The 26404-nt window shown below is 31.7% G+C and overlaps 1 protein-coding gene across 1 annotated transcript in view; it reads right to left on the bottom strand.

Moving 5' to 3' along the window:
* Window positions 1-26404, bottom strand: part of LOC148621634 (uncharacterized) — a 43921-nt gene that overhangs the window by 9853 nt on the left and 7664 nt on the right. The window contains exons 5-27 of the mRNA XM_088576206.1: window positions 26134-26246; window positions 25096-25181; window positions 24038-24539; window positions 23611-23681; window positions 21499-22633; window positions 21077-21156; window positions 18801-18883; window positions 18586-18673; window positions 17828-17898; window positions 17411-17521; window positions 15144-15240; window positions 14019-14056; window positions 13721-13849; window positions 13102-13158; window positions 12460-12545; window positions 10633-10729; window positions 5959-6144; window positions 5028-5102; window positions 4335-4539; window positions 3380-3478; window positions 2457-2537; window positions 622-691; window positions 178-220 (exon numbers count right to left, since the gene is read on the bottom strand). Coding sequence (XP_088432332.1) covers window positions 178-220; window positions 622-691; window positions 2457-2537; window positions 3380-3478; window positions 4335-4539; window positions 5028-5102; window positions 5959-6144; window positions 10633-10729; window positions 12460-12545; window positions 13102-13158; window positions 13721-13849; window positions 14019-14056; window positions 15144-15240; window positions 17411-17521; window positions 17828-17898; window positions 18586-18673; window positions 18801-18883; window positions 21077-21156; window positions 21499-22633; window positions 23611-23681; window positions 24038-24539; window positions 25096-25181; window positions 26134-26246 — 3603 coding nt within the window. The remainder of the gene's footprint in view (window positions 1-177; window positions 221-621; window positions 692-2456; window positions 2538-3379; window positions 3479-4334; window positions 4540-5027; window positions 5103-5958; window positions 6145-10632; window positions 10730-12459; window positions 12546-13101; window positions 13159-13720; window positions 13850-14018; window positions 14057-15143; window positions 15241-17410; window positions 17522-17827; window positions 17899-18585; window positions 18674-18800; window positions 18884-21076; window positions 21157-21498; window positions 22634-23610; window positions 23682-24037; window positions 24540-25095; window positions 25182-26133; window positions 26247-26404) is intronic.

The raw sequence follows: 26404 nt of genomic DNA, 5'->3' as shown, positions 1-26404 counted from the left end.
TTGATGCTAAGTCTCTATGATGTAATCTATTTAAGAAAAAAATGCATGTGATAGAGGTGCATTATCAATGAAGACAAATGTTATATGAGAACAAATAGCTCTGTCCCTTAAAACCTAAATTCATATTATTTCTATTTGTAGAACTAATATAGTAGTCTATTCTTTAATAAGACAAACCTGTGAATCAAAATAAAATGGATGACACTTCAATCTCAAAGATCTGTAAAAGAGGAAAAACAAAAATTTGATTTTGTATTAGTAGACAAAAAAATTTTGCAAAATAGGAAATATGCAAAATACTAAGCAAAGCAATTAAGGTCTGATACTTTTGAACCAAAACTAGTGTACAAACCATTGTGTTAAAGCCCATTATATGCTCTCTTTTTTTCACTGTTTTAGTCCCATTAAATGATTTAAAAAAATGAGGGGAAAAAAACAAAGAGGAATTCCCGGTTTTTTTTAAGGATGACAAACATTCATCTAAAAAAATATTAAAACTGCTCAAAGCATTCAGTTACCATATAAATGGGGAAAGACAGACAGGGGTATTAAAATAATACATCATTTCCTTAATAAGACAGACATAAAAATAACATGCAGAAACTGAATCTATTTTCTTACCTAAATAATTTCCTCTTCATAGTTTGACCAGCCTGATTAGCACTGTCAAATGTCATCGAGTGTTTCAGAGCTGAAGTGAAAAAAAGACATGAAGCGATAATTTTTTCTGTTCATTGTCATAACACATGATAACATTTCCAGTCCACTAGGTCTGGTTGAGTTTTTGTTCATCTGCCTTGCCAAATATAATCCCTCCCAATAGTAGTAATATTTTAGTAGTATAGTTGATAACCTTCCCAATTACAGTTAGGTAATTTTATTTTTACCCTTCGTAGACTTGCAGGTACATGTTTTTAGTATTTCAACATATGAATATATAATTACATGAATATCCCGTAACAATGAGTAATTACAGATATTTCAGTCAGTTTGATTTTTTTGGTCACTTTTAAAATAATTTTTTGTGATAAGCATACATGTGAACCCACCGGTGGTAGTTCAATTCTATTGGAATTGGAACCTTCCTACCGTTCCACTGTTGAAACAGAAAAACTACTGCTTTCCAAAACTAATATTGTAAACAAATTTTGGACGCCATATTTTTTAATTACTGAAGGAAATAACCTGAGAGGATTGAATAACGACATTTCCAGTTGTTCTTGGGTAGACAGGTGAACATGTTAATAAGGGTCATAAACAGTAATTACGAGCTTTACTGGGTATTGATGAGACGTTATTTAAAAGGTGTGATGATTATATAAAAGCAAGAGATGATTGACAATTATCCCAAGTTTTAATGGCACACGCTTAAATGGTTAAACGATTTTATTACTGACGATTTGGACTCATTGTGTAAACACTGATGCGGAACATTTAATCTTTTGATGGTTATGGAAACATTGACCAATCCACTGAAATTGAAATTGATTCAAAGGATGGCTTGTTTTTTACCCAAGTCAATGAAGGAACTATGTAAATTTTTCAATTTGGAGCACTCTCATCAACTGTCAAAATGCTGAAACGTAATATTTAATCTTCTGCACCTCCAGCCAAGAAAGCAAAGTAGTTAGTACTATTACAAATTCAATGCTGCATGGAAGTCAAAGTTAAAGTGCTGCACAGCGAGTAACAACTATTTGAAATGAAATCATTTTGATGCATATATATGCAATAGTAGCAATTACTGTAAACCAAGAAATTTTCAAGGTTTTCGCAAGCCTGTGAAAATCGCGGAAATTTATATGGGCAAACAAGTCAGGGAAATTGGATTGACCAGGTTGGGTGTTTTTTTGTACAATTTTTCCATCAAATTTTCCGGTTGATCAAATACAGTTATCTTTCTTTGATTTTAATTTTTGTCTTAATACCTGAAGAAAAAAAAAAAAAACGTAAGATGGGTATATAAAATATTTATTTTTAATTCACAATATGTTTTGTAGCAATAAATCATTCACCCATAAATATCGATAGGCAGTTGACAAGACAAAGTCAATAACTATGCAATAAATGGCAGTTCCTCGTCGTGTAGGAGGAATATCCATAGGAAGACATGACAAGACAATGAAACGCAAGTCATTTTTATTTATATTTTATTTGACAAGGTAGTCGTAGATTCGCAAATATTAATTTTCATTGATGTCAATATCATGAAAATTAGTATCTGGGAATCAGTCCATTCTCCAGTTTTGAAGGAATGACTTAATCACATGTATGGATAAGTATGCCAATTATAGAACACCTTGCTTACTACCATTCCATTGTAACTTGAATGTCATAACTTCTTTTTTTTTTTTTTTTTTTTTTTTCTGGGTTTTTTTTTTGTGATGTCACAAACACCACATAATTTAAGTAGATCTATTTTCATTTGTAATGATAATTTTTATATGAGTACTTACAACAACTAAAATAGAAGGACAAATTGATTGAAGCCTCTAGAGTCTTCATGTTCAATAAAATACCACACCATGGCAACCAGTCTAAAAAAAATGCATCATTTAGGCTGATGAATTTCCAAATCTTGAAGCCTCAAAATTCAGTTTAATATCACATAGTGTTATTTTGTCAGCTAATTCTTTTCTTTTATAAGAGAAAATAATCATTAAATAAAATAGGAGTAAAACAAGAAATGTAGCTGAATTAAATATATATTATTCAGAAAGAATCTCTTGTAAGGCTAGTTTTGAACATTTATGGCAGTACCCCTATACATATGTGAATTGTCCTTAAAAAGTAGAATAATCTGATATCATAGAGATATGTCTCACCTGTTACAGATGGTGGCTGCTATTCAAAATTTGATAGTGACTGCAAATGGCATATATACAAGAAACAGATAAAAAAAACTATGATGTAGTGATGCTAATGCAACTGCATACCAACCATAATTGGCCTAGCACAAGTGAATCACGTTTAACTGATGTAATTAGAAAACTTAACATAAAATCTTCACAAAAATTTCAAAGTCAATAGACTGTGACTCACAGCGGAGGTACACGCATCAAATGGTTATGGAATTATGATGTAATACTAATGCTACTGCATATCAGGTATGATTTACCTGGCAAAAGTGGTTCATATTAAATTTATGTAATCAGAAAACTTAGCATTAAAATCTTAACTGGGATGCTGATGCCAAAAAAGAGATACCTAAGTATCACCATCTCTGAATTTCATCCACACAAGACAAAAACTGTAAGCAAAACTCATTAAGAATCCAAACATTCCATATCCCAGCACGGAGTATAAAAAAAACCACATAATAATATTTAGTTCTTATGATCAACATCAAACATTTATAGAGAATAAGGTCTAAACAAACCTGTATCCTGCATCACATGAAGACCATCCATTAATCCAGTAACATCAAAATTGGTTACTACTTTGTTCTTGTTTATATTCAAGTTGTACTCTGGTACACCTTAAAATCATGTATCTCAATAATTTAACTATATAATGAGCAATATGACGTCATATGTTAATTCAAATTTGAAAGGGAAATTTAAGAATTCATGAAGATGGATACCTATTGTATATTCAGCATATGTCACTAACAATGGTTACAGCATTGAGAATTTGACCAAAGTTGAACCAGACAAAATGATGTAGACAACACTGATGTCCCCACCTTTCCAGTGAGAAGGAATAGTGGAAACTAAAAATTCATGTTGATGCAAAACCAATCTAAATATAATTAGACCTATCATTTGTTCCATTCAGTCACTGCAACACTCCATTCTACTTTCTGTTCTGGTGACCTTTCTGATCAGCCAATCAGAATTCATCTTTCAAGATTTTGAAAGCACTATTCAAAGGGAAAACCTGAGGATTCTAAAAAGGTGATCAGAACAGAAAGTAGAATGCAGTGTTATTAGATATTACATGCAGTGACTGAATGGAACAACTGATAGGTTTAATTTTAAATAAATTGATGTGAAACAGTTCACCACATGATATGCAGATCTCATATTTTTTTCATCATTGTTCAAAAAGACCCATAAATCAATTAAAAGCTAACATTCTACTAATAATTAGTTTTTTTTCAGGTATTTTGGGTCTGACAAACAGAAAGTATACAGGCAAATGTTTTTTGTGTGAAATTCATATTTAATTTGTTTACATGATTTTCATAAGCAGCCTCAATGCGACTTTTGCATCAAGTTCATGTGAAATTCATGTTAAATTTTTCACGTGAAACTTTCATGTGAAGTTCTTGTGAAATAATTTCATGTTCATTTCATGGGAATTTCATATCACAATTTTTGATGTAATCATACCATTCAGCATTTGCAAGCAGTATGCTATAGCTCTATCCTTGAAGGGTGTCACAAACAAAGCATCATCAACTATCCTCATCATTAATTCTCCTTTCTCTACTGGGAACAGTTTCTCCATATCTCCATAGTAGATGTTACACAGAAGAGTAGATATAACAGATCCTTGACTGATTCCTTTACTCTGCTCATAACATGTCTGTCCTATCTGTAATCAAAATATGTTTATTCTGACTACTGATACCATCAAATTATAAAAAAAAGCTCATTTGCTTATCTTCATGTCATCAAAAAAGATACTCATTATCTGGCATAAAACTCCTATAACAAACACCTAATACAGGGACCAAATTTTCCTACTCTAATTTGTTTGAAAAGTAAAATTTAGAGAGCTTACAATGATTACCTACTGTTTAATTCATGGAACCAATTTTCGTTGATAAGGGAAGATACACAATTTCATGGATTCTTGAATTCGTGGTTTTGAGGTTTTCCGTATACACATCTATGGAAATCTCTTTTTCATTGGGAACTATATTTCGTGGTTAGGCTCACCCACGAAAATTGGTAACCCACAAACAATAGTACTTTCACAGTATTAAAATAATGCACAATAAGCTTGAAAGGCTTAAACATAAGTAAAACATAGAACGACATGACAACAGTTTACTTCCTAAAAAATGCCGGACATCTTACCTTGATAAGGTTATGGAATATATGACAGTGAAGCAATTTCAGTAGTTGCTCTCTAGTTTCCTGCTGGGATACAACCTAAAAAAAACACATTTAGCTAAATAAACAAAAAAAATCAACACGGAGAAATCAGCCTCTCCTGTATTGGAGTAAGACCTTCAAACCACTTAAACACCCCTACAGCAGTATATCAAACCACTTAAACACCCCTACAGCAGTATATCAAACCACTTAAACACCCCTACAGCAGTATATCAAACCACTTAAACACCCCTACAGCAGTATATCAAACCACTTAAACACCCCTACAGCAGTATATCAAACCACTTAAACACCCCTACAGTAGTATATCAAACCACTTAAACACCCCTATAGTAGTATATCAAACCACTTAAACACCCCTACAGTAGTATATCAATATATACTATAACTTATTATGTATGATGGTCTATTATATAATTATAGTATTGGAGTGAATTACCACAATACGATTATAAGAACTAGAGAATGCCACATTTAAGGAGTTTATGAAACTTTTTCTGTGCTCAAAACACAAGCAATTCTATTTTTGTTAGATATTCACAATAACCAATTAGTTATCCTAATTAATAGAATAGTTTATTGATATTTTAAAATAAATTCATAACTGTGTGATACTTGAATTGACACTTCAAATCATCAGTGAAGAAAAATGAAGTTAGCATCACAATAGATAAGTGTTGTGACATTTTAGTGGAAGTCCAAAGAAGGGTGAAATTACAAGATTTATTTATTATTTTAATAGGAAATTTATATAAAAGTATGTTTATAAGCTAAAATTAAACTTTAAGCAACTGGTTATATTGACATTAAAAATGTAATAACAATCATTTTTGTAATTTTCTTTTGTCTCCTTCATAAAAACCTAGAGTATGTGTTTTGTAAACTTCCTTACCTGGTCTACAAATATAGCATTATGTGAGTTATCCTCCTGGTTCTTTTGTGTAATGAAGCCAATGAAGTCAGGTTTGAAGTCACCAAGCTGGAAAGCCTTCCTCAAAAACTTCCTTTTGATAATACCTCCTTCATTAACAAGCTTCACATACCTCCTGACCACAAAGTCATCACTTACAATGTCTGGCTGAAAAGTAAAATACAGAATATTAAAATGTAGTCATCTGTTGTACGATGATAAACTGGAATAAATGAATAGATAAACATGTATTAAAAATCTTATCATCGGAGTTGAAAAGCATGCTCATTTGAAAAGTAATTGAAACTCGTGTTCTCAACCCATGTGTTCTTAATGGTTTTTTCATAATATTTCGATTATTCAGTTCTTTATATAGTTTCCTCATTTCATAGTTATTATATGCATGTATTTGTTTTGGAAATGGTTCATTAATAACATATCACATAATATTGTTGCCACAAAGTGATGCTTTTTTCAGTTATAAAAATAAATTTACCCATTTATCTCGTATTGTTTTCAAGATACCAGCTAGAATCTAAATAAAGTGTCCTTGTTTATCTTTAAAGGGCAATAACTCTACTAACGCATCATCCCACAACTCTACCCTAATGAATACTTTTGTTGGTCTTACCATAATGATAATTACATTAAAAAAAGTTTCTTCTAATCTTTTACCATTTATTAAGTATAACCTAATACTTCTGGCCAATTTATCAAGTATAAGCTAATACTTCTGGCCAATTTATCAAGTATAAGCTAATACTTCAGGCCAATTTATCAAGTATAACCCAATACTTCTGTCCAATTTATCAAGTATAAGCTAATACTTCAGGCCAATTTATCAAGTATAACCTAATACTTCAGGCCAATTTATCAAGTATAACCCAATACTTCTGTCCAATTTATCAAGTATAAGCTAATACTTCAGGCCAATTTATCAAGTATAAGCTAATACTTCTGGCCAATTTATCAAGTATAACCTAATACTTCAGGCCAATTTATCAAGTATAACCCAATACTTCTGTCCAATTTATCAAGTATAAGCTAATACTTCAGGCCAATTTATCAAGTATAACCTAATACTTCTGTCCAATTTATCAAGTATAACCTAATACATATGTACTTCTGTCCAATTTATTAAGTATAAGCTAATACTTCAGGCCAATTTATTAAGTATAACCTAATACTTCTGTCCAATTTATCAAGTATAACCTAATACTTCTGTCCAATTTATCAAGTATAACCTAATACATATGTACTTCTGTCCAATTTATCAAGTATAAGCTAATACTTTTGGCCAATCAAGGGCAGTAACTTCAACCAAATGGTGATTTTTGTTGAGCTCTTTAAAAATTTCTTATACTTTTTAAGATGTAACTTGAAATGAGTGATTTAAACCATGCATTCTATAAAAATGACATAATGGTAATGCTATTTTGCCCGATAAGTTTAAACAACTTTGCTTTTAAAGCGAATACATTAAGGGAATATTAATCTGATAAGTGGTTTCAAATTCTAAAAAGGCAAAAATGAAATACAATAACTTATTACAAAATATTTAAATCTTAAACAATGTTTACTAAACAGTCAATACACAAACCACTACAAATATTGACCTGAAAGAAATCAAACACTGAGTACTGATTAATAAACATCCCACTGGTTATAATGAAAAGATTCTAAATTTTAAAGATTTCTCACATGGCCTTATAACCACAGCTGTTCTTTTCCCAGCACTGAAATCTTAATACAAACAACTAATACATAGGCCACAACAAACTAGATGGTTTCTACTTCATATTGTTCAATTATATAAATTTCTATGACTTTTTAAATAATTAATTTCCAGATTTTAGGACTTTGACATATTTCTTTATACCAATTTAAGTTTTAGGCATGAAAACTTGTTGTATGTCAGTACTAAAACATGGGTAGGGAAATTCATCTCTTTTGAGAACAAGTCCACAATTTTAACACAGTTTAATGGTAGTATTTACCAATATCTAATTATCAAAATTTACATTACGATTATTGATTTTTTCTTCCCTCATAAAAATAACCAAGACCTTAGGCATCATTTATTTATCAAGAAAAACTTAAAATGAAGGTATTACTTTTAATCACCATTTCAATTTTGATTCTTCAAGTGAATTGCATTTCCTCAAGAAAATTGTTATTACAGGCATCATATGTCAGTGGTTTTGATGACCGCTATCAACCATCAGATGCTGTTGGAACATATGATTCTTACTCATTATTTGAATGTGTGAAAACATGTTCAAGAAATATTAAATGCAATTTCTTTTTCTTTAACAAAGGAGATAACAAGTGTATGCTACACTCCCTCCCATTCTGGAATACTTTACCATCAACATATCAAAAGGGATGGAAATCTTACAGAGCCGAAAGTAGTAAGTTGCTATATGTTATGTTATTGTTATCCTAGAAAACAGCACGGGAATGTATTTGTTCAGTGAAGTCTGGATATCATAGTAACTGAAATCAAAATTACAATCTGTCTAAAATAACAAAATCACAAACATACCGCAACTGTGCAAACTAGTATTAAAATGTCTATTACATGGTTTGCAAGAACTGCATAAATTAGCATGTTTTTTTTTTTTTTGAAACTGTTTTTCCTTCTCCATCCTTAATACTCTGCTCCATTTAAGACAATTACTAGTGAAAAGGCTGAAGAAAAAATGTATGGTATAAATTTCTTGCAATGACACTGGCAATAATTGGGTTTAAAATTACCATGATAAATTTAAGAATCAAGGGATAAGTAAAAAAAACACCAGACAACACTTAAATATTAGGATGCAACATGCTGTATATGTCTCATAAAAATGTCTTTTTGAAAACATAAGTACCGGTACTTTTTTACAGCTAATGGAAGATGCCCAGCATCACAGAATTTGTACTACAACAGAGAGCTAGACTTCTGCTTCAGATTCTTTAACCCAGTGTCCATGAACTTTGACACAAAGGTCAAACCCAAATGCACATCTGAGGGGCTGGAACTTGTCAGGGTAGACTCAGCCAAGAAAAACCAATATATAATGCAAGTTTTACCAGGTAAGCTATACCCTAATATCAGTAAATAGTGAAGCAGTATTAACATTAACTTTTCAGTTCACAAGCTGGAAAAAGATTTTTCATAATTCTATGAAGTGAGTGTTGGTCTTTCCATGCCAAAAAATATTTTTAAAGATTCAGACAGATGCTTAATTCTGATGATTGTTTAGGTTTTTATTTCAGTCTTCTTGAAAAATGCAAATCTGAAGGCAGTTACAGAAATATCTTCAGTTGGACTGCTCAGTCTTGTATATAGTCTGATTCTTGACCAATATTTCATGAACAAGCAGGATTCAAGCCTATGTATTTTTTGTTTAGTTTGGAGATAAGGTTTTAATTTTCCATTTGATTGCTATATCATGCCATTTGCTAAGGCCAAGGAAAAAAGTCTGTTTAAGGTTACATTGGATGAAAAAAATATGGTAGGTAAGCAGGTAAAATCATGCTATTTTTAAAAATTATCTTATACAGACACTTATGTGAGGATTTCTCCACTTCAATACTGCTCAACAAAAAATAATGATTTAGCGGCGTTACATAAGAAATACCTATAAAATGTGCCAGGCTAGGAAGAAAAAATAGGGTAGGCAAGGTGACCTTAAGACATATTTATTTCTTGGCAAAGAGATATTAGTACATGGTTTACACAACCAATGGATTTTAAAAGCATTTTTGCTCAGAAAATTATATAAATACAAAGTTATTTAAATTTGGTCAAAACCTTATCATACATACATTGTATTTCATTCGGGGAAAATGGGGTCATGAATATTAAAAAAAAAAATAAAATGCCTGTAGATGAATGGATCCTTTTCGATTTTTGACCATAGATTGAAATGATAAGATTATTCTACTCTTATATTATAGTTAACACCCTATTTGCAAGTTTCAATTTAGCAATACATGTTGCCATTTTAGGATTCTTTGGACCAGGAACACATATCTGTATTCAAGGAACTAACTCCCTTACAGGAAGTTATTCTACATGGACTTTTGATGACAGAACACCTATGCCCTACTTTAATTGGGATAAAACTTACAAACCATCTCAACCAGAGAACAGGGCAGGAGAACCATGTATTGCAATAGCTAGGAGCCCAGGGACCTGGCATGACTTTAGTAGGAATATAGGAAGTCTTAGCTGCTATGTGGTCTGTGAGAAAAGGTTGTAGACAAAAAACATAAGCCTAAAAAAATGTTGGATTTTTTTTTTAACTGCCTTGGTGGCCCAGTGGTAGTATGGCATTTTGTGTATGGAGGGTCATGAGTTAATTATCAGCAGAGTGGAACCAGACTTTTTAATTGGTAGAAACTGCTTCTCTGCAAATCGTGAGAGATCAAAGATACAGTAACAGCTGGTTAATATGTCTAAGTGGAATGACATCTTACCTTTGCGTTGTTATTTAATACACATGCTAGAAAAAGAATGGATATGGTGAGTATGTCAAAAAGACAACAACCTCCACCAGGATGAAAACTGTCTGCACATGAAAACTCACACTGAATTGGTATTGTAAAATCAAATGAAAACATGAAATGATATATAATACATAAAAAGTTTTAAGAAAAAGTACTTACATTTGAAAATAATTTCTTTACAATGGAGAATAACTTGTGTTGCAATATTTCATCATAACAGTGTCTAATATCTGTCTTAACGAAATACAGGGGCTGACTACAACGATATATAATAAGAAACAGCTTCCGAAAACTATAAATCTTACAGTAATGTAAAAACATATTGATTTTAAAAAATTAAGAAGTTTTTAAGTGGAAATCTTACACAAACTAGTAGATACCCCTTCTCTACACTCAAGGAACTATGTGGTCATAATTTTATTTAAATCATTGAACAGAGTTGACATCACTCAAGTTCGAAAAAGTTGTGGTATCCTGCAAAATGGCAAACCTATAACAAGTTACTTTCTAACTATCAAGTATTTGTGATATATAGTTACAGAGAAAACTGAAACGGAAAAGTTGTGGACAGACAAATAGATGCACACAATGATCACCAAAAGCCATTCATATATTTGACATCAAGTCTTTGGATCATTTAGGTAACTCTCAAGATACTATAACAAACTGTTTTTGACATCTAATATGACTTCAGTCTTTGCATATGAGGAATAGTGCTATTTATACTCTAATAACTTGACTTTGTTGATAATGCACCACTATCTTGTTATATTACTGATGTCTCCACCAATAAGAATAGGTGAAACTTCCTATAACAAATGTACATCTGCATGAAAAGTTTAAACAATCACTTCCTGCACATGTCATTTCTAAATACACTACTTCCAACAGAAAGGTATTTCATAGCATCTTCATAAATGAGAGGACCCTAACTTTCTGTCCCTAAAAACTGGAGAATACAAGTACTGAAAATTTTCTTCCATAAAATTCATCATTAACAAGAGGAAAAAGCTTGTTTTCAATAAAAAGCTTCACTAAGTGCAGCATAATACAACCACAGTGGTTGAACCTTGAACAGTTGGGGTAAGTCAGGACACAAAATTAGTTTTTGACACACTTAAGCAAAAAGACTTATAATTCATTGTGGTTACATCAAATGGTTTGGACACTACATCGCATAAAATTTTATACTAAATTAAATATTTTCAAAGTCAATTTTTTCAGGTGTGGCCCCTTTGACCCATTATAACTCAAAACCAACACATCTGAAATCTGACTGAACACCACAGGCGGGGAATCTAACAAGAGGCTCTCAAACAGCTTGAATCACTCACCTATTAACTAAGTAAAGGTATCATCCTTTGTTACCACTGAATTCTGTTCAATAGTTTCAGAGGAGATTTTTGAAATAAATAACATCAAAAACAGCAAAAATATCCAAAAAGGGCAAGATCTCCAACATGGGTCAAATGATTTTCACTAAAATTTGACCAAAGATAGATCTCATCATGATAAACACTTACATCCTGTCAAAATTTGATTAAACCGAAAGGTTTTGGAGATATATACAAAAAAACTGCTGTTTGACTCCCTTGTCCTTTTTTAGTAATGGCCACCATGTTTTTCAATGGATCAAAAATTCAATAGTCAATTTGTGCAGGATACCCTATGGAACAACCATGCAAAGTTTCATCCAAATTCCATTCAATAGTTTCAGAGAAGAAGGTATTTGAAAAATTGTTAATGACGAGGATGATGGATGCCAATTGAAAAAATGGTAGGGGCAACCAAGTCCAAGTAAATCAGAAACATTCCTTTAGTAATTAGTAAAATCATATCAAAATTTCAGAAGAATCGGTCAACCACAACTTAAGTTATTGCACGGACATGAAGTGTCCCCAGACAACAACAACAAAGCCACAACATTACACAACCAACATTTTTTATGGTCGTATAAAAACTTGACAACACATAACAAGCCAATACTTTTGTTTAACTGCATATTCCTTCCATGTTTTATACACTTCATCTAATCCAAATTTAGCAGCACCAACTATCTGGGGATGGGATTTCTACAACAGAGAGAAATGTAGGTGTTAATCAAAAGGACAGAACTTTTACTGTCCATTGCATCTTTCAACAATAAAATTATATTGAACAAAGTTATTGGATTACACTGATTGATACAATGATTTTATAACCATAAAAAATATAAGATTAGCATAAAGATGAATGTATTGTTGTGGTAAGTATACCCAATACTTTCTATATAGTGTGAAATTACAAAGTTGCAAAAATCAATTAATAGCAGATAGCATATGAAATTGTTTACAATGTATGCTACATCTATATCAAGTCAAATACTTAATTTTTAAATCAATTCATCCATTGGGAGTTGGGATCATTTTCAGGAAATTCAAATGGACTGAGGCAGTTGAGTGGGGGTATAAAAGATGTCATTGAAGTAACAGAATGATAGATTATTTTAGTGTTAAATTTCGCTGGTTCCCAAGGCCTCATCTTAACACAAAGTTTCATTGGAACTAACACATATACAGGCCAATCTTTCTCAAGGAATATTCCTTGAAATATCAAAATGGCCATCATCAATCTAGAAAACAGTCCTACCTTCACAAGGGAAAGAACTTGTAACAGATTCTGCAACTGTTTGTTGATTGAAAGTGACTACAAAAAAAAAATACTGATTTTTTTTTTTTTTAAATCATGACAAAGGAAACCACACTCCCACCACAGATATTATATGGTAAAAATATGATTCAGGTGCACAATGGGAAAAAATGTAATAAAGATTCTGTTAAAATTACATTAAATTCCATTCAATAGTGTAGATAAATTCAGAAAAACACATGGGTACACTTTATTAAAAAAAGACAAAAGTCAATGCATTTTTTTTTTATGGAAAACCCACTAAAAACATTGTAATTAAAATCCGAAATAGAAGGTGCATATCTTCAGTATTCTGTGAAAGTTTCATTACATTCCTTTCATTGCTGTAGGAGGAGTAACAGACAAAAGAAGGGTACCTCTCACAACAACAAAAGAAGTAGACAAAAGAATGGACAACTCTATAACTACATGTATGTACCACTAACCACTCCCCTTGAAAAATTGGGGATGGAAAAAAAGGTGCACAATGTTATTCGAATCAAATGGGGATGGTAAAAAAGGTGCACACTGATATTCAAATCAGTGTCCTAAAATAATAAATATGACTTAAAATACTTACTCTCAATCCAAAGTCCCTTTGTTGAGCTCCAAGGTTAACAATGGGTCTCAATCCTTTTGGCTTTGGTAGAAATCTCAAAGAAGAAATACCAAGTGACTGTCTCTGTTTCATCAACTGCTCAACTTTATTCTAAACAAAAAATGAAACAAAACTGAAATTGAAGTTTTAAACCTTGAACTTTTATACTCAAAATAATTGAAGACAGTTAATGCAGAAGAATGAGTTTAAACATTATTAACTTTAAAAGATCAAATGAAGACCTAAATTACTTATATCTGGAAATAACAAATGTACTTACTTTTGACACTCTCTTCAGAATATTTCTCTTTACAAGATCTGGAATGGTTTTAAAAATACATGCACCTGCAGATTCTATGTCTTTTTTAATATACGCACCAAACATTTTAATGCACTTGTCAGAAAACATGTTTAAAAGTTCTTTTGAAAACTTACCTTCATGCTCTGGACCAAAGATAAAAATACTCTATACTCGGCGTCACATAAATAACATACTGTTAAAATTTGAATAAAAATATTTTCTACGACTTTATTGACACCAACCGTCGCTTAAATTGTCTTAAATGACTTGCTCATTCGTTTAGCCAAACAGCTTCTCAAAAACAAGTTGCTTATTAGTTTAAATCATGCGTAACAAATCCTTACGGGAAAATCCCATACTAATATCCGCCATGTTGGATTCTATGGGACGATTTGTTTACAAACGAAGTTCGTAAGTTCCCGTCGAACTCCGGTGACAATCGTCTGCTTGATCAACTTCTCAGTATTGTACGTTGTTCGCGTAAAATAAATCCGAGATATCCGAAATAACGCCGAAGTGCATTCTGGGTTCTTCGGTTTTTGGACAAACCATTTAAACGTAAACAACATCTCCTAGCAACCCGATCACTGTAAACATGGCCGACTTTTTACAATGTAAATATTGGCACCTAGAATTAAAATCTGACCGGAATTTAACGATTCAATGTTTAGGGAGAAGCCGTTTGGCTAAACGAATGAGCAAGTCATTTAAGACCATTTAAACGACGGTAGGTGTCAATAAAGTTGTAGAAAATATTTTTATTCAAATTTTAACAGTATGTTATTTATGTGACGCCGACTATAGTCTAGATATAACATTAAATTGTATGATCATATTTTTGTCAAAAAGTAAATTAAGACAAAACACTTCTAAAAAAACATGACATGGCCAATTTTATTTTTAAGAAATTTTTGACTGTGCTAGAATTTTGTATATTTCGTATATACTAGCCAATAATAAATGTGTTTAAGTTAGAACTGGAAATGGCATGAATAATGCATAATACTGTACACCTTTTTTAATTATTAACCACCTAATATTTAAAATTGTAACAACTTATCATAATGTAGTGGAAAAAAAATAGCTATTAGAAACTTAACAAACCAGATACAGCATGCTGATGTAACTTGTGCCATGTTGATTTTCTGTAGTAGAACAAACAGTTTACATGCTGTGTGGTGTCTGTCACATAGAAAAATGTCTGAAATGTAAGGTCAAAAGTATTTAACACGAGGTTGCAAGGGATGATGTGCTAAGGATACCACCACTCATTCCAAATATTGTTAAGCTCATCGACCTGGGAAGATAGTTCCTATAGACTAAAAATTAGAAGTATAAAAATAAATCATCATAAATAACTTATTATTTAATATAAATAATTCTACCAATAAAATCTGAACAAAAATATTCAGAAAATTTTTAGGTTCATCATTATAACTAGAGTAAGTCTGTGTCCCATCAAACAGGAAGCTGAGATCGAATTTGATAATTGTGCAACTCATAATGCAAAATCTATTAAAAATAAGCAAATAGAAGCTGAAATAAATATTTGTTTAACAAGCAAATAATACTCCAATACTGAACAACAGAACGGAACTGAAAAATCAAACTCATCAAAATTCATTTTAATCTTAATCAAAAGTTTACAGACCTACAGATCATAATAACTAACAAATCCAATGGGGCTTTCTCAAGATATGATTTACATGAAAAACCATCACCTGTTACAGAAATTTGATTACAGACAGCCTCCAAAATAGCTTACAACATATGCCCCATCTATACAAACACACACACCAAATTTGAAATTGATTGATCCATCAGAAGCAGAGTTATGTGACGAAAATCGTCTGTATCACTCCATATAATGAAAGAATCTCAACATCCCAAGAAACAGGGAGTTGACATCAGGCAGCACCTCAAATCTCTACATTGCATGCCCCATTAATATAAAACCACACACCTTCAAATATTCGAAATCAATCCATCCATTGTGAGCCAAGATAAATGCAACAAAATTCTGATAGTCATACCAACATTCCACCCCTCATTGGGTGAGGGTAAAATATAGAAAAAAAGTATTGACATAAAAAAGTATAAAGATCTTGATATCATAACTAATAATTCTGTTTAGTTGAAGGTAGTTCCAGTCAGGCTTTCTCAAGTCTGTGCTAGCGCAACAAGTGAAAAATACGGCATTAATGGAACAATAAATGATAACCGTCACGTAATGACATTCACCTTACAGAACCAGGATGTAAAAAAAATGCAATATTACGAATAATTTCAGGAGATTTTGATGGTACAAAGCTATAGTGAATGGAAGATTGACTAAAGGTGTTTTATCTGATAAGGAACATGGGGAATGAAAGGCATAGCATCTACTATCTGGATCCTTACTTTAAGAATGAACTTTAATTCAAACTGATTACCCAAATAATTTACAGTGATCCAGCTAGGACAGTAATAAATTCCACAATGAATAGCATGCACTACCATAGTAAATTGACATTTAAGTGGAGAAACAGTGAAAAAATTAAGAAAAATCTTATCTTAATACATATATAGAAACTGTACTGTCTATAAATGATTTCTTTATTTTTCACGTTTTCACCACTAAAATGTCAAATTATTTTGAAAAAAAAATATTTCAGATTGTTTTTTTACGATAAACTGGGAAAGTACATAAAATTTACTGATCAAATTTAAACAAGCATCCATAGACAGCCCCAAAGGAAAGCATCCTTTTCACAAGAACATATAATTTAAGCTGACAACAAAGTTACGGAACTGACACAAATCTGTATTGCAAAATCATAATTTTGATGCAGAGTTTAAAGTTCAAGATCAACTGTAATCATTCATGGTAAGCTACACATCCACTTGAGCTGATCTATCCCCATGTCAAATATCAAAAGCCTACACCAAATGACAACAAAGTCACAGCCCAGACGCCATTTGTTACGGACAATCAGAGAGACTGATCCAAAACCAGGTGGACTGGCCCTAACTACTTCTCAGAAAGTACCACTCCTAAAATACCAATCCTAAGTAAATTTTTATTGCTAATAACAATTCACCAAAGTTTGAAGGAAATCTGTAATAAGATGGTAACTCTATCTAGGCGACAACATGCTGACTCAACTACTGATGGGCAAACAGGTTAAAAACATTTTACTTTTGCAACTTTTTGCAAGTATAATTACCATGCAAGACAGCTGGACAGATACGTGCATGCTTAGATGTAGACAATATTAAGTCTCTTTCTGGTGTTTCAGAATCATTCCAGAATGGATATAAGTCAAATAATGATCACAATATTTAAAATGTCAAAAATCGTTTGCTGCAGTAGGCCCTCATATTACGTTTACCTTAATTATTGGAATAACAAGTTCTGTAACCATCCAGTACCATAATAATGCCATAACATGCTGCTTTAGTGAGTTAGACTTCACACACTTCAGCCATTTTATGCATTTAACCTAGAAAAATATAATTCATTACACAACAATAAAAATCTGGTATTAAAGGTCCACTGCTACAATGCAAACACAAAGGCTTCGTGAACAATATCAACTTTCCTGTTAACTTATCAGGTTCATTTAAATTAAAAACTTGAAACAAAATGAAAGTATTCACAGAAATGCTAAAAAATGTGTTGACAACAGAAAAGTACATGTATACAGGATAATAATCATGTTCATAAATGAAGTTATCTTCTTTAATTCTATTATTGTTTTACATATTTCATCTGTAGGATTTTCCCCGACAACAAGAAAATATATTACCTTGACTCCAGTTAAAACCTGTCCAATACAAATCTTATCATATTTGTTTAAACTCACTATCTTCTTTATATCTTAATAAATGTTAAGGAAGATGGAACATGATACACAGCATAGAACCTTTAGACAATTGAATAAGCATGGTAAAAATATTTGGAAACATATTCTCTTGAAATTTCATTACCAAGGTAACAAGGATTGTTTTCTTGGTTAGTCCATATATAAAGTAACACTTTTGTATAGATAACACTTCTTTATAGTAATTGTTGCTATCCAAGATACCCCTAGTAAAGCAGGTTTTTAATAAAAACAAGTGAATATATTAAAAAAACATGAAGAACCAGCTTAGTAAATAATGGTAAACTGTATAGTTCTCTTCTATCAAGAGATGATGTACATCTAGTCTAATTTTGTCAATTTCAGATGTTTGTCCACTATTTCCAAGATGTCTGCAGCACTTGCGCCATGATACTTGGCTAGAAATGAATGATTTTGCCCTAATAAACTAATATTGAATGTTACAAAGAAGTCACAATAAACATAATAGACTTGTAAGTGGGATTATTTCATCATGATTCACACATTCCTTCATATGATGTCATGTCTTACAACATTTCATTAAAATCAGTAGAGTAGTTAAGGAGGAAAAGCTAACAAGTTACACAACAGAAGGGCAACTAACCTGACTAACAGACTGACAGACCTAATTGTTTCTATGAACATTGTACCCAAAACTTTGTTGGATATAAAAGAAAGGATACTTTTACAGAAGATATTTCTATTGAAATTGTCACCAAACAGCTGTTCAGGAACAATATATAAACACACCCTTCTCAAGAACAAATATACCTGTTGAAGAGAAAGAATTAGTGGTTAGAAAAAATCTAAACCAAATAAAATAAGCTTCACTAATTATGGAAACAAAAACAAGTAAATATTCATAAAATTACATGTAACTAAAAATGTATAATTTTACCTGTCTATGTGGTACTGCTTTATTCAGGTCTTCTCTCACAGAAAATGTGCCAAGTAGGTTGATTTCTCTAAACTGCTTTTGACCTAATAAAAGATTTTAACAGTGTAAAGTAATTTCTGCTTTTAGCAATATAAGTCCAAAAGAACAGACTACTGGTTTAAAGGGCATTAGAGGCTCATATTGGCCAAAGATACAACTGAAAATTAATCATCAAGTGATGAAAGTGTCAAATGTGAATTAGGAGATTTGAAAATATAACAAAGCAAACATAAGAACTTCAAAAAATTTGTGCATTAAAAGGACAACAGACTAAAGTTGAAGTTTACTAAAATTCAGATAATCTGTCAATTTTGTACCCTTTTTGGGGCATTTTCCAATAATGTGAAAGTACTATTATTCATGGGGTACCAAGTTTTGTGGTCAATGTGGGCTGGCCAGACCACAAAATTTGGTTCCCAACAAAAAGGAGACTTCAACTGATGTGTAAACTAAAAACCTGCAAACCATGAATTCAAGAATCAACAAACTCAAGTTTCTTCCTTAATCCACAAAAACCTGGTATCCATGAATTAAATTACTTTCACAGTATATTAATTGCTGGCTGGGAAACAGTTTCAACACCCAAGAAACAACAATACATTCATTATTACATAGTTCATCATATGTGAAAATATAATGCTGTTCTTGGGCTTGGACATAGATATCTGGATGTAAATATATTGGACAAAGCAACAAAATTTACAATTCTCAGCAGTTTTGGTTAAATGACATATAACAGTGGCACTATTATGACATTATTACTATGAACTAAAGCCACAGAACATTTATTTTCATAATATTTAAATAATTTACTGTGTTCTTTCAATTCTTATGTTATTTCAACAAGGTTAATATTTTTAGGCCATGTAATTTCAACAAAGTTGATATTTTTGGGCCACATTCATAGCTTAATGCCCCTACACCATTTCTTTGCATGCAGTGTCTTTACAATAAGCCCATCAGTATACTGTTACTTCAAAAATCATTGCAATGATTAACAAAAATAAGACAGAATTGTCATTGCAATACCCAGTGAGTCAAATTCATATTTTGCAGTCTTAAATATGAATGAAGCACATCCAGTCTATGAATTGGGATTTTCTTAAAATAGCTTTCTTCTAATGACTAAATCAAAATAATAAATGCATGCGATATGTTTTCTGAATTTACAATAACATGAATGTATAATGGATGAAAAATATTCCGAAATTATGTTTACCATGGTTCTTATGTACATGCTTGTCATGGTTTCATGAATTCATATGATATAAATAAATAATATGTACTGGTATATACGTACATTTACAAATAACTCAACATGATTCTATTTCAGTATAACATATCTAAACACTTCAAATTTTTGGTAAATGTATATTCAAACTTTCTTTCCAGCACTTGTCTTACAATTTGAGTGGAGACTAAGAAAACAAGTTATTATAAATAAGCAAAAGTGAACAGAGGCCAATCAAGACTAAAACAGGGTGATACAATCATATGTCCACAAAATTGTGCTGTACTAAGTATATTAAAACACATAAGCACTTTTTACCAGAAACAAAAGGGAATACTTAATGTATATTTGATGAAATAATGGTAAAGCTTTTGTATTTCTAGGTTTCTAATAACATTTCAAAATTGAGAAAACTACATGTATGTACAAACAGGTTTTAAAACAATGTGAAAGTACAGTGAAAGTACTTTAATTCGTGGGTATCAATTTTCGAGGATCAGGGAAGAAGCACAAGTTTGTGGATTCTTGAATTTGTGGTTTGAATGTTTTCAGTGTACATATCAATGGGAATCCCTAATTTGTTGGGAACCAAATTTCGTGGTTTGGTCTACCCATGAAAACCACGAAAATTGGTACCCCATGAACAGTAGTACTTTCACAGTACTTTAATTCGTAGATACCAATTTTCGTGGGAAGAATTACAAGTTTGTAGATTCTTGTATTCATGGTTTTGAGGTTTTCCGTTTACACATTTAAGGAAATCTCTTTTTCATTGGGAACCAATTTTTGTGGTTTGGCATATCCACCAATAAGCCGAAAATTGGTACCCCACAAACAAAAGTACTTTCACATTAATTGTTTTACACTGTAAGATAGAAATTATTTACATATTTTTTTTCTGAAGGACAAATGGTAACATTATTTAATAGGAAGGATACTGTTCCCTACTGCTGGGTGATGGCAACTACATAAATCAAATTTTAAATTGTTGAGCATCCATAGTTACCTCGCTGGAAAAAATGGCATTTTCTGTTCTGTGTCTTGACAGGACAGTAATACTCTAACAGTGATCTGTAGGGACACGTCCTGGAGAATAAGTGTTCAGATAAAAATCAAAAAACATATTTTTATTAAAAGATTTTGTTTCAAATTACAAATGCTTGCACTGAAACATACGATCATATCCAAAACATACATGTTGCTAGTTAACAGTTAATAAAAAGTGTTAATCAACTCCCATGATAAATTGTATACCCCGTTCAAAACATTCTGTAATTTTAAAAATTGTAGTTCTGCAAGGGAGATTTTTGGCCCATCTTTGGGGGAAGTTATACCTTAAACAAACATTCATCAACTATAAAAATTTACAGAAAATTTACACAGAGTCTTTACATTTGAAAAGTACACTTAATCAACTAGAAAATGTACCTGTGTTTTTTTAGCATTTGATGGAGGAGAGAGCACATTGACATCATGTAGGGTACTTCAATAGTTGTCTCAATATTATTAGCTGATGATGAAGTTTTATCAAGTGAATGGCAACCACGATTTTCTCTAACTTGTGCATTGGTCTTTGGATCACTCATTGAAATTGTTGGTTTCCTGATTAAATGACAAGTTGATGTAATTTGCACTGATCCCTCAATGCCCATATTAGTTTCGATAATTGTTTCGCCTGCACATGCATTTAATTTATTTTTATCAGAAAACTCATCTGTTGCTGAATTTTGCCGCATATCTAAGCATACTCTTTTTGCTTCATTGATCCTGTCCTCAGTAGATTTGGTCCTTTTACGCTTTCCAGACATACTTATTTCAGAGGGAGGCATTATGTTGAAAGTGGAGAGTGAAGATTTTGTTTCACTTGAATTCGTGTCTACTGACTGATAATGGCTACTTTCAACAGGAGTACTTGAAAACTGATTTTCCACATGTAGAACATTATTTCTTTTCACAACTGATGGATCTTTTAGCACTGTAAATTCATTGTCTGTGAAGCTTCTTTCATCTTGACCCTGTCTCAGTTTGTTTTCTTTTATATTTGTCGCACAATACTTTCCAAGTACGACGGAAGAACTTCTATTGGGATCAGTCAATGAATGCTGATCAGAGTTCATACATGTACTTTCACTAAAGTCAAAACCTTTGGACTGGCATGCAGAAAACTCTTTCTGCTCAACCATGACACGATTCCTGGTAATAGAACTGTTATCACTATGCAAACAAGCATCAGATTTGTTTCTTTCACTGTAATGTTTATTTATTAGATTGAAGTCACCTGACCTATTTACTTGACTGCCAACTTTCATGAAACTCCTATCATGACATTGTGTATTAAAAAAACTAGAGTGATTATTATTTAATTCATCTATTTCCATAATTTCAAAATGATCTGGACCACTACAGCAAGAAGATTCATTCACTAGAGAAGTATCACTGGAATGTTCTGTAAACTTCCAAGCTATGTCTATATTTGGTGCTTTGATAGATTTGTTGTGTTCATAGATATGTCTGTATAATGCCAAAGCTCCTTCCTCAGAAGCTGGAACCGACTGTAAAATGACTGAAAAGGAAGTACAAACAAAGAGCTGGCCTATGAGTGCATGATACGCCCATCGGCTGTGCACAAAAAAAAAAAAAAAAAAAAAAACAACTATCACCCTTTTTATTAAAAAAAAGTGCCAAAAATCAAAAGCATGAAATTTAAATTTTCAAAAAAAAAATGCCTATAAGCATTGATACAAAAAATACCCTAAAGTTTTGTGGCATTTGTCGAAAATATTTTTCAGTTAGTGCGCGAAACAAAAAAATAAAAACCACCATCCTCTTTTTAAATGCAAAGAGTCCTTTCAAACTACAAGATCAAAATCAATGTATAATGTAAGAAAGCTTTTTTCATTCAATATTAATAATTGACCAAAGTTTTATTTAAAAAGTTTAAAAGGTTCTGAAGTTATTGTACAAAATATTGCAGATGGACAGTTAGACAGACAGTGATATACCTAATATGTCCTCTCAAAGTTGAAGGCCATATGAAAATACCAACAAGAAAAGTAAAGAATATGATGAAAGTCAGTAGTAGCACAACTAATTTAAACATTCTGTGAAAAATAAAGGCATATTTTAGGGCTAAATTTTGAAAAAATAAAAATAATTTTGACCAATTTAAAACTTTAAAAAAAAAAAAAAAATCAAGGGCAAAAATGTTTACATACTTCCACAAAAGACCAGGATTTCAGGAAAGCAAGGGAATGAGTTTATTTTGGTGAAATTTTGCCAAATTCACGATTTTGTGCTAAAATATTTTTTCCACATCGTAGAGCAGGGGATGTTCGCCGTATCAACCTATATGAATCCATGACTCATTAAAAATGTGAAAAAATGTATCTTCACCAACAATGTAGGTTTTTTTTTTAAAGGATTTTGAGGCTATAATAAGGAAAAAAATAAGTCAAACTAAGAAAATAATAGCCTTCCTGAAAGCCTGAATTTAGTCCTGTTGATAAAACATAAAGATATATTTTATAAAGCATTACTTACATGTTTTACTCAGTCTTTCTATAAGGCTTTTAGCATAAAGCATCCGTATTCTGGTGATAAATGTATGATACCTTTAAAAAACATTAGGCGTCTGAAATGTCTTAGTGTGCCACAAAACTCAATTACCTTATACCCTGTCTATCAACTATTTATCTATTTATCTATTACAAGAACATTAAATGTGAACAATTTGAACAGAAATATACTACAAGACTACTGTTGGTTTGGTATTAATTACCCAGTAGTTTGATCACAATCTAAAATTCAATCCAAATAATGTTTCATCTCACAATAATCAAAAATATACATGACATTTACATATTTCTAGACAGAAAAAACTAATGTGATTTTCAAAAATCCTTTAATTTCTTTTTTAAATCCTCAATTTTTAACTTTATAAAATTAATCTAGCAACAATATTATTTACTCATAAGGTGTAAATTCTAGTGATGTCTCTTTCTCCTTTCTTCTCTTCCTTCTGCTTTTATTCCCTTTACTAACATCTATTCTGCCTGTAGTTTGACCTACTAAAGTATCTTTACTGGAGCTATGACCTCCTGATACTTCACAGTTCATTCTTGGGTCTCTTGATTCTTTCCCATTTGGAAAAAGATCTTTTGATCCCTCCCTGTTAGTAGAATGACCTTCTGAAGCCTCAATGTTTGTGGAAGGACCTTCTACTGTCTCCATGTTTGTGCTAGGATCTTTAGATATCTCCATGGATATTAATATATGATTTCCTGATGCCTCTAGATTATCATTGTTTTCAAATGTTCCAACATATTTTTCAGGAATGCGTTGCATTTTTCTGTTGCAATTTGACCGACCTTGACTTTTCCTACTTCTCTTCAATTGTTTCTTTTCATCAGATATTGGAAGACTGAGAAATTTACCAGTATACATTGGCCATAATTCATATACTGGTTTACCTTTAATAAGAGTTTTTAATAAAATTTAGTCTTACATCATATGCAAACATGATTATTAAATTCAGGTTTTCATTATTATACAGGGTACTGCCAAAAAAAAAAAAACAAAACAAAACAAAACAAAAACAAAAACAAAAACAAAAACTTCAAATCAAGGCTTCCTGTATGTTTATTCAAATAAAACATGTCTGTCCATGTTTATGAGCTATGTAGCTATGTAGGTGTAATTCATGCAAATCCTGAATGTTTACATGACATTTTAACTGCAAGCTGTAACTTTTTTGTTGTGCTTCATATGATAAAAAAAACCTCCTAGAAGTTTTTACTTATGTTGTCTGATTAAAATATGTTGATTTAAAATTGCTGGAGACCCAAGCTCTAAAAATTTTAATCTGCCATGAAATCACTTGACCATGTTACAAGTACATCAGTTTCCCAATTCACAGATTGAAGGATAGATATACAAGGCTATTCCAATAAACCACACACTCATTGAGTGAGGTTTATAAAGAAGTTTCGTGTCATTTACGTGAGAAATAATTAACATAATTTATACCTGTTAACTGGACAAAACAAGAATCCGGAACAGCTATAAATAATGAAGTTTTTTCTAAGAGATATTCCATTCTAGAGTCACCTATTCTGTAACCGAGAAAACATATACTGTAAATGTATTGATTTTCATGGTTGCTAATTTTCATGGATTCTGTCAAGTTAGCATATTAGTTGGTATCAATGTTTGCGGTGTCAAAAACTTATAATCACTAAAGAATGTTAAAACCAATATCCTGAGTACCATTTTTATGCTATCCACATTTAAAGTGTAAATAAAAGAACAGCATTCCAATGTCCCTCATGAAAAAAAAAAGAGGAAAACTTTAAATCACAGAAATTTTTTAAGTCCAAGGGCCATAACTTCTGTAAAAATCAATCAACCGTAACCAAAGTCAAACGTAATCTGCAACTTCTCATAGTAAGACTACATACAAAATATAAAATCACTTGGTAAAATGATTACATAAAAAAGTGCGGAAAACTGTAAATTCACTGAAATTTTCTAAGTCCAAGAGCCATAACTTCCGTAAAAATCATTCAACTGTAACCACAGTCGAACTTAATCTGTAACTCTACATAATGAGGCCACATAACAAACAAAAAAAAACTGAATTGGTAAAAGCATACAAAAAAAAGGGTGGAAGACGTGGACGGACAGCCGGCATTCCCATGTGCTGTTCGTGACGCGTCACGGGGGACAAAAATTAGCACATCAGAAAAAAATAATCCGTTTGCAGTTCTGTGTTCAAGAGAAAACTATTCTAAAATTATTCCTCAAATAGTTGCTGCATATTATTCTGTTCAAAACCAGCCTGAATTGTGGCTAAAAAGTACTTTATTTTTTGCAGTTGCTAATATTTTGCACATTTTGCTATTTATTTACTTCTGGACACAAACTAACAAGTTTTGTGAAAAGAATACAGTGTTCCCTTGCATGAAATATGATTATTGCAATACTTTATTGTCAGCCACTGAAATAGCAAAAGATAGTGCACAAAAAATGCTATGAAGAAGTTATGGATACATCATAAGAACATACCTGGCCAGCAACTTGGACCAAACTGGGTACTGCAGCCTATTAAAGCAGCTGTTAGGATACAGATATTCTATGTTATGTGTCCCAGATACCTGGGCACCAATATCATCTGATGCCTGTAAACAAAATGAGAGAATCATTCATATATCTAAAACTGTATTTAACATTGGACAACCAACCAAATACGTGTTTGGTTACTGACAAATTAAGATGGCGTTGATATATGCACATATTATGAAATCAAACACTTACTTGCAAAAACTAAGATAATTGA

Source organism: Perna viridis, chromosome 3 (genome assembly GCF_037379345.1).
Source record: "Perna viridis isolate PV_CMFRI_1.1 ecotype Kerala chromosome 3, ASM3737934v1, whole genome shotgun sequence".
Classification (NCBI taxonomy): domain Eukaryota; kingdom Metazoa; phylum Mollusca; class Bivalvia; order Mytilida; family Mytilidae; genus Perna; species Perna viridis.
This window is presented reverse-complemented; position numbering and strand designations above follow the sequence as displayed.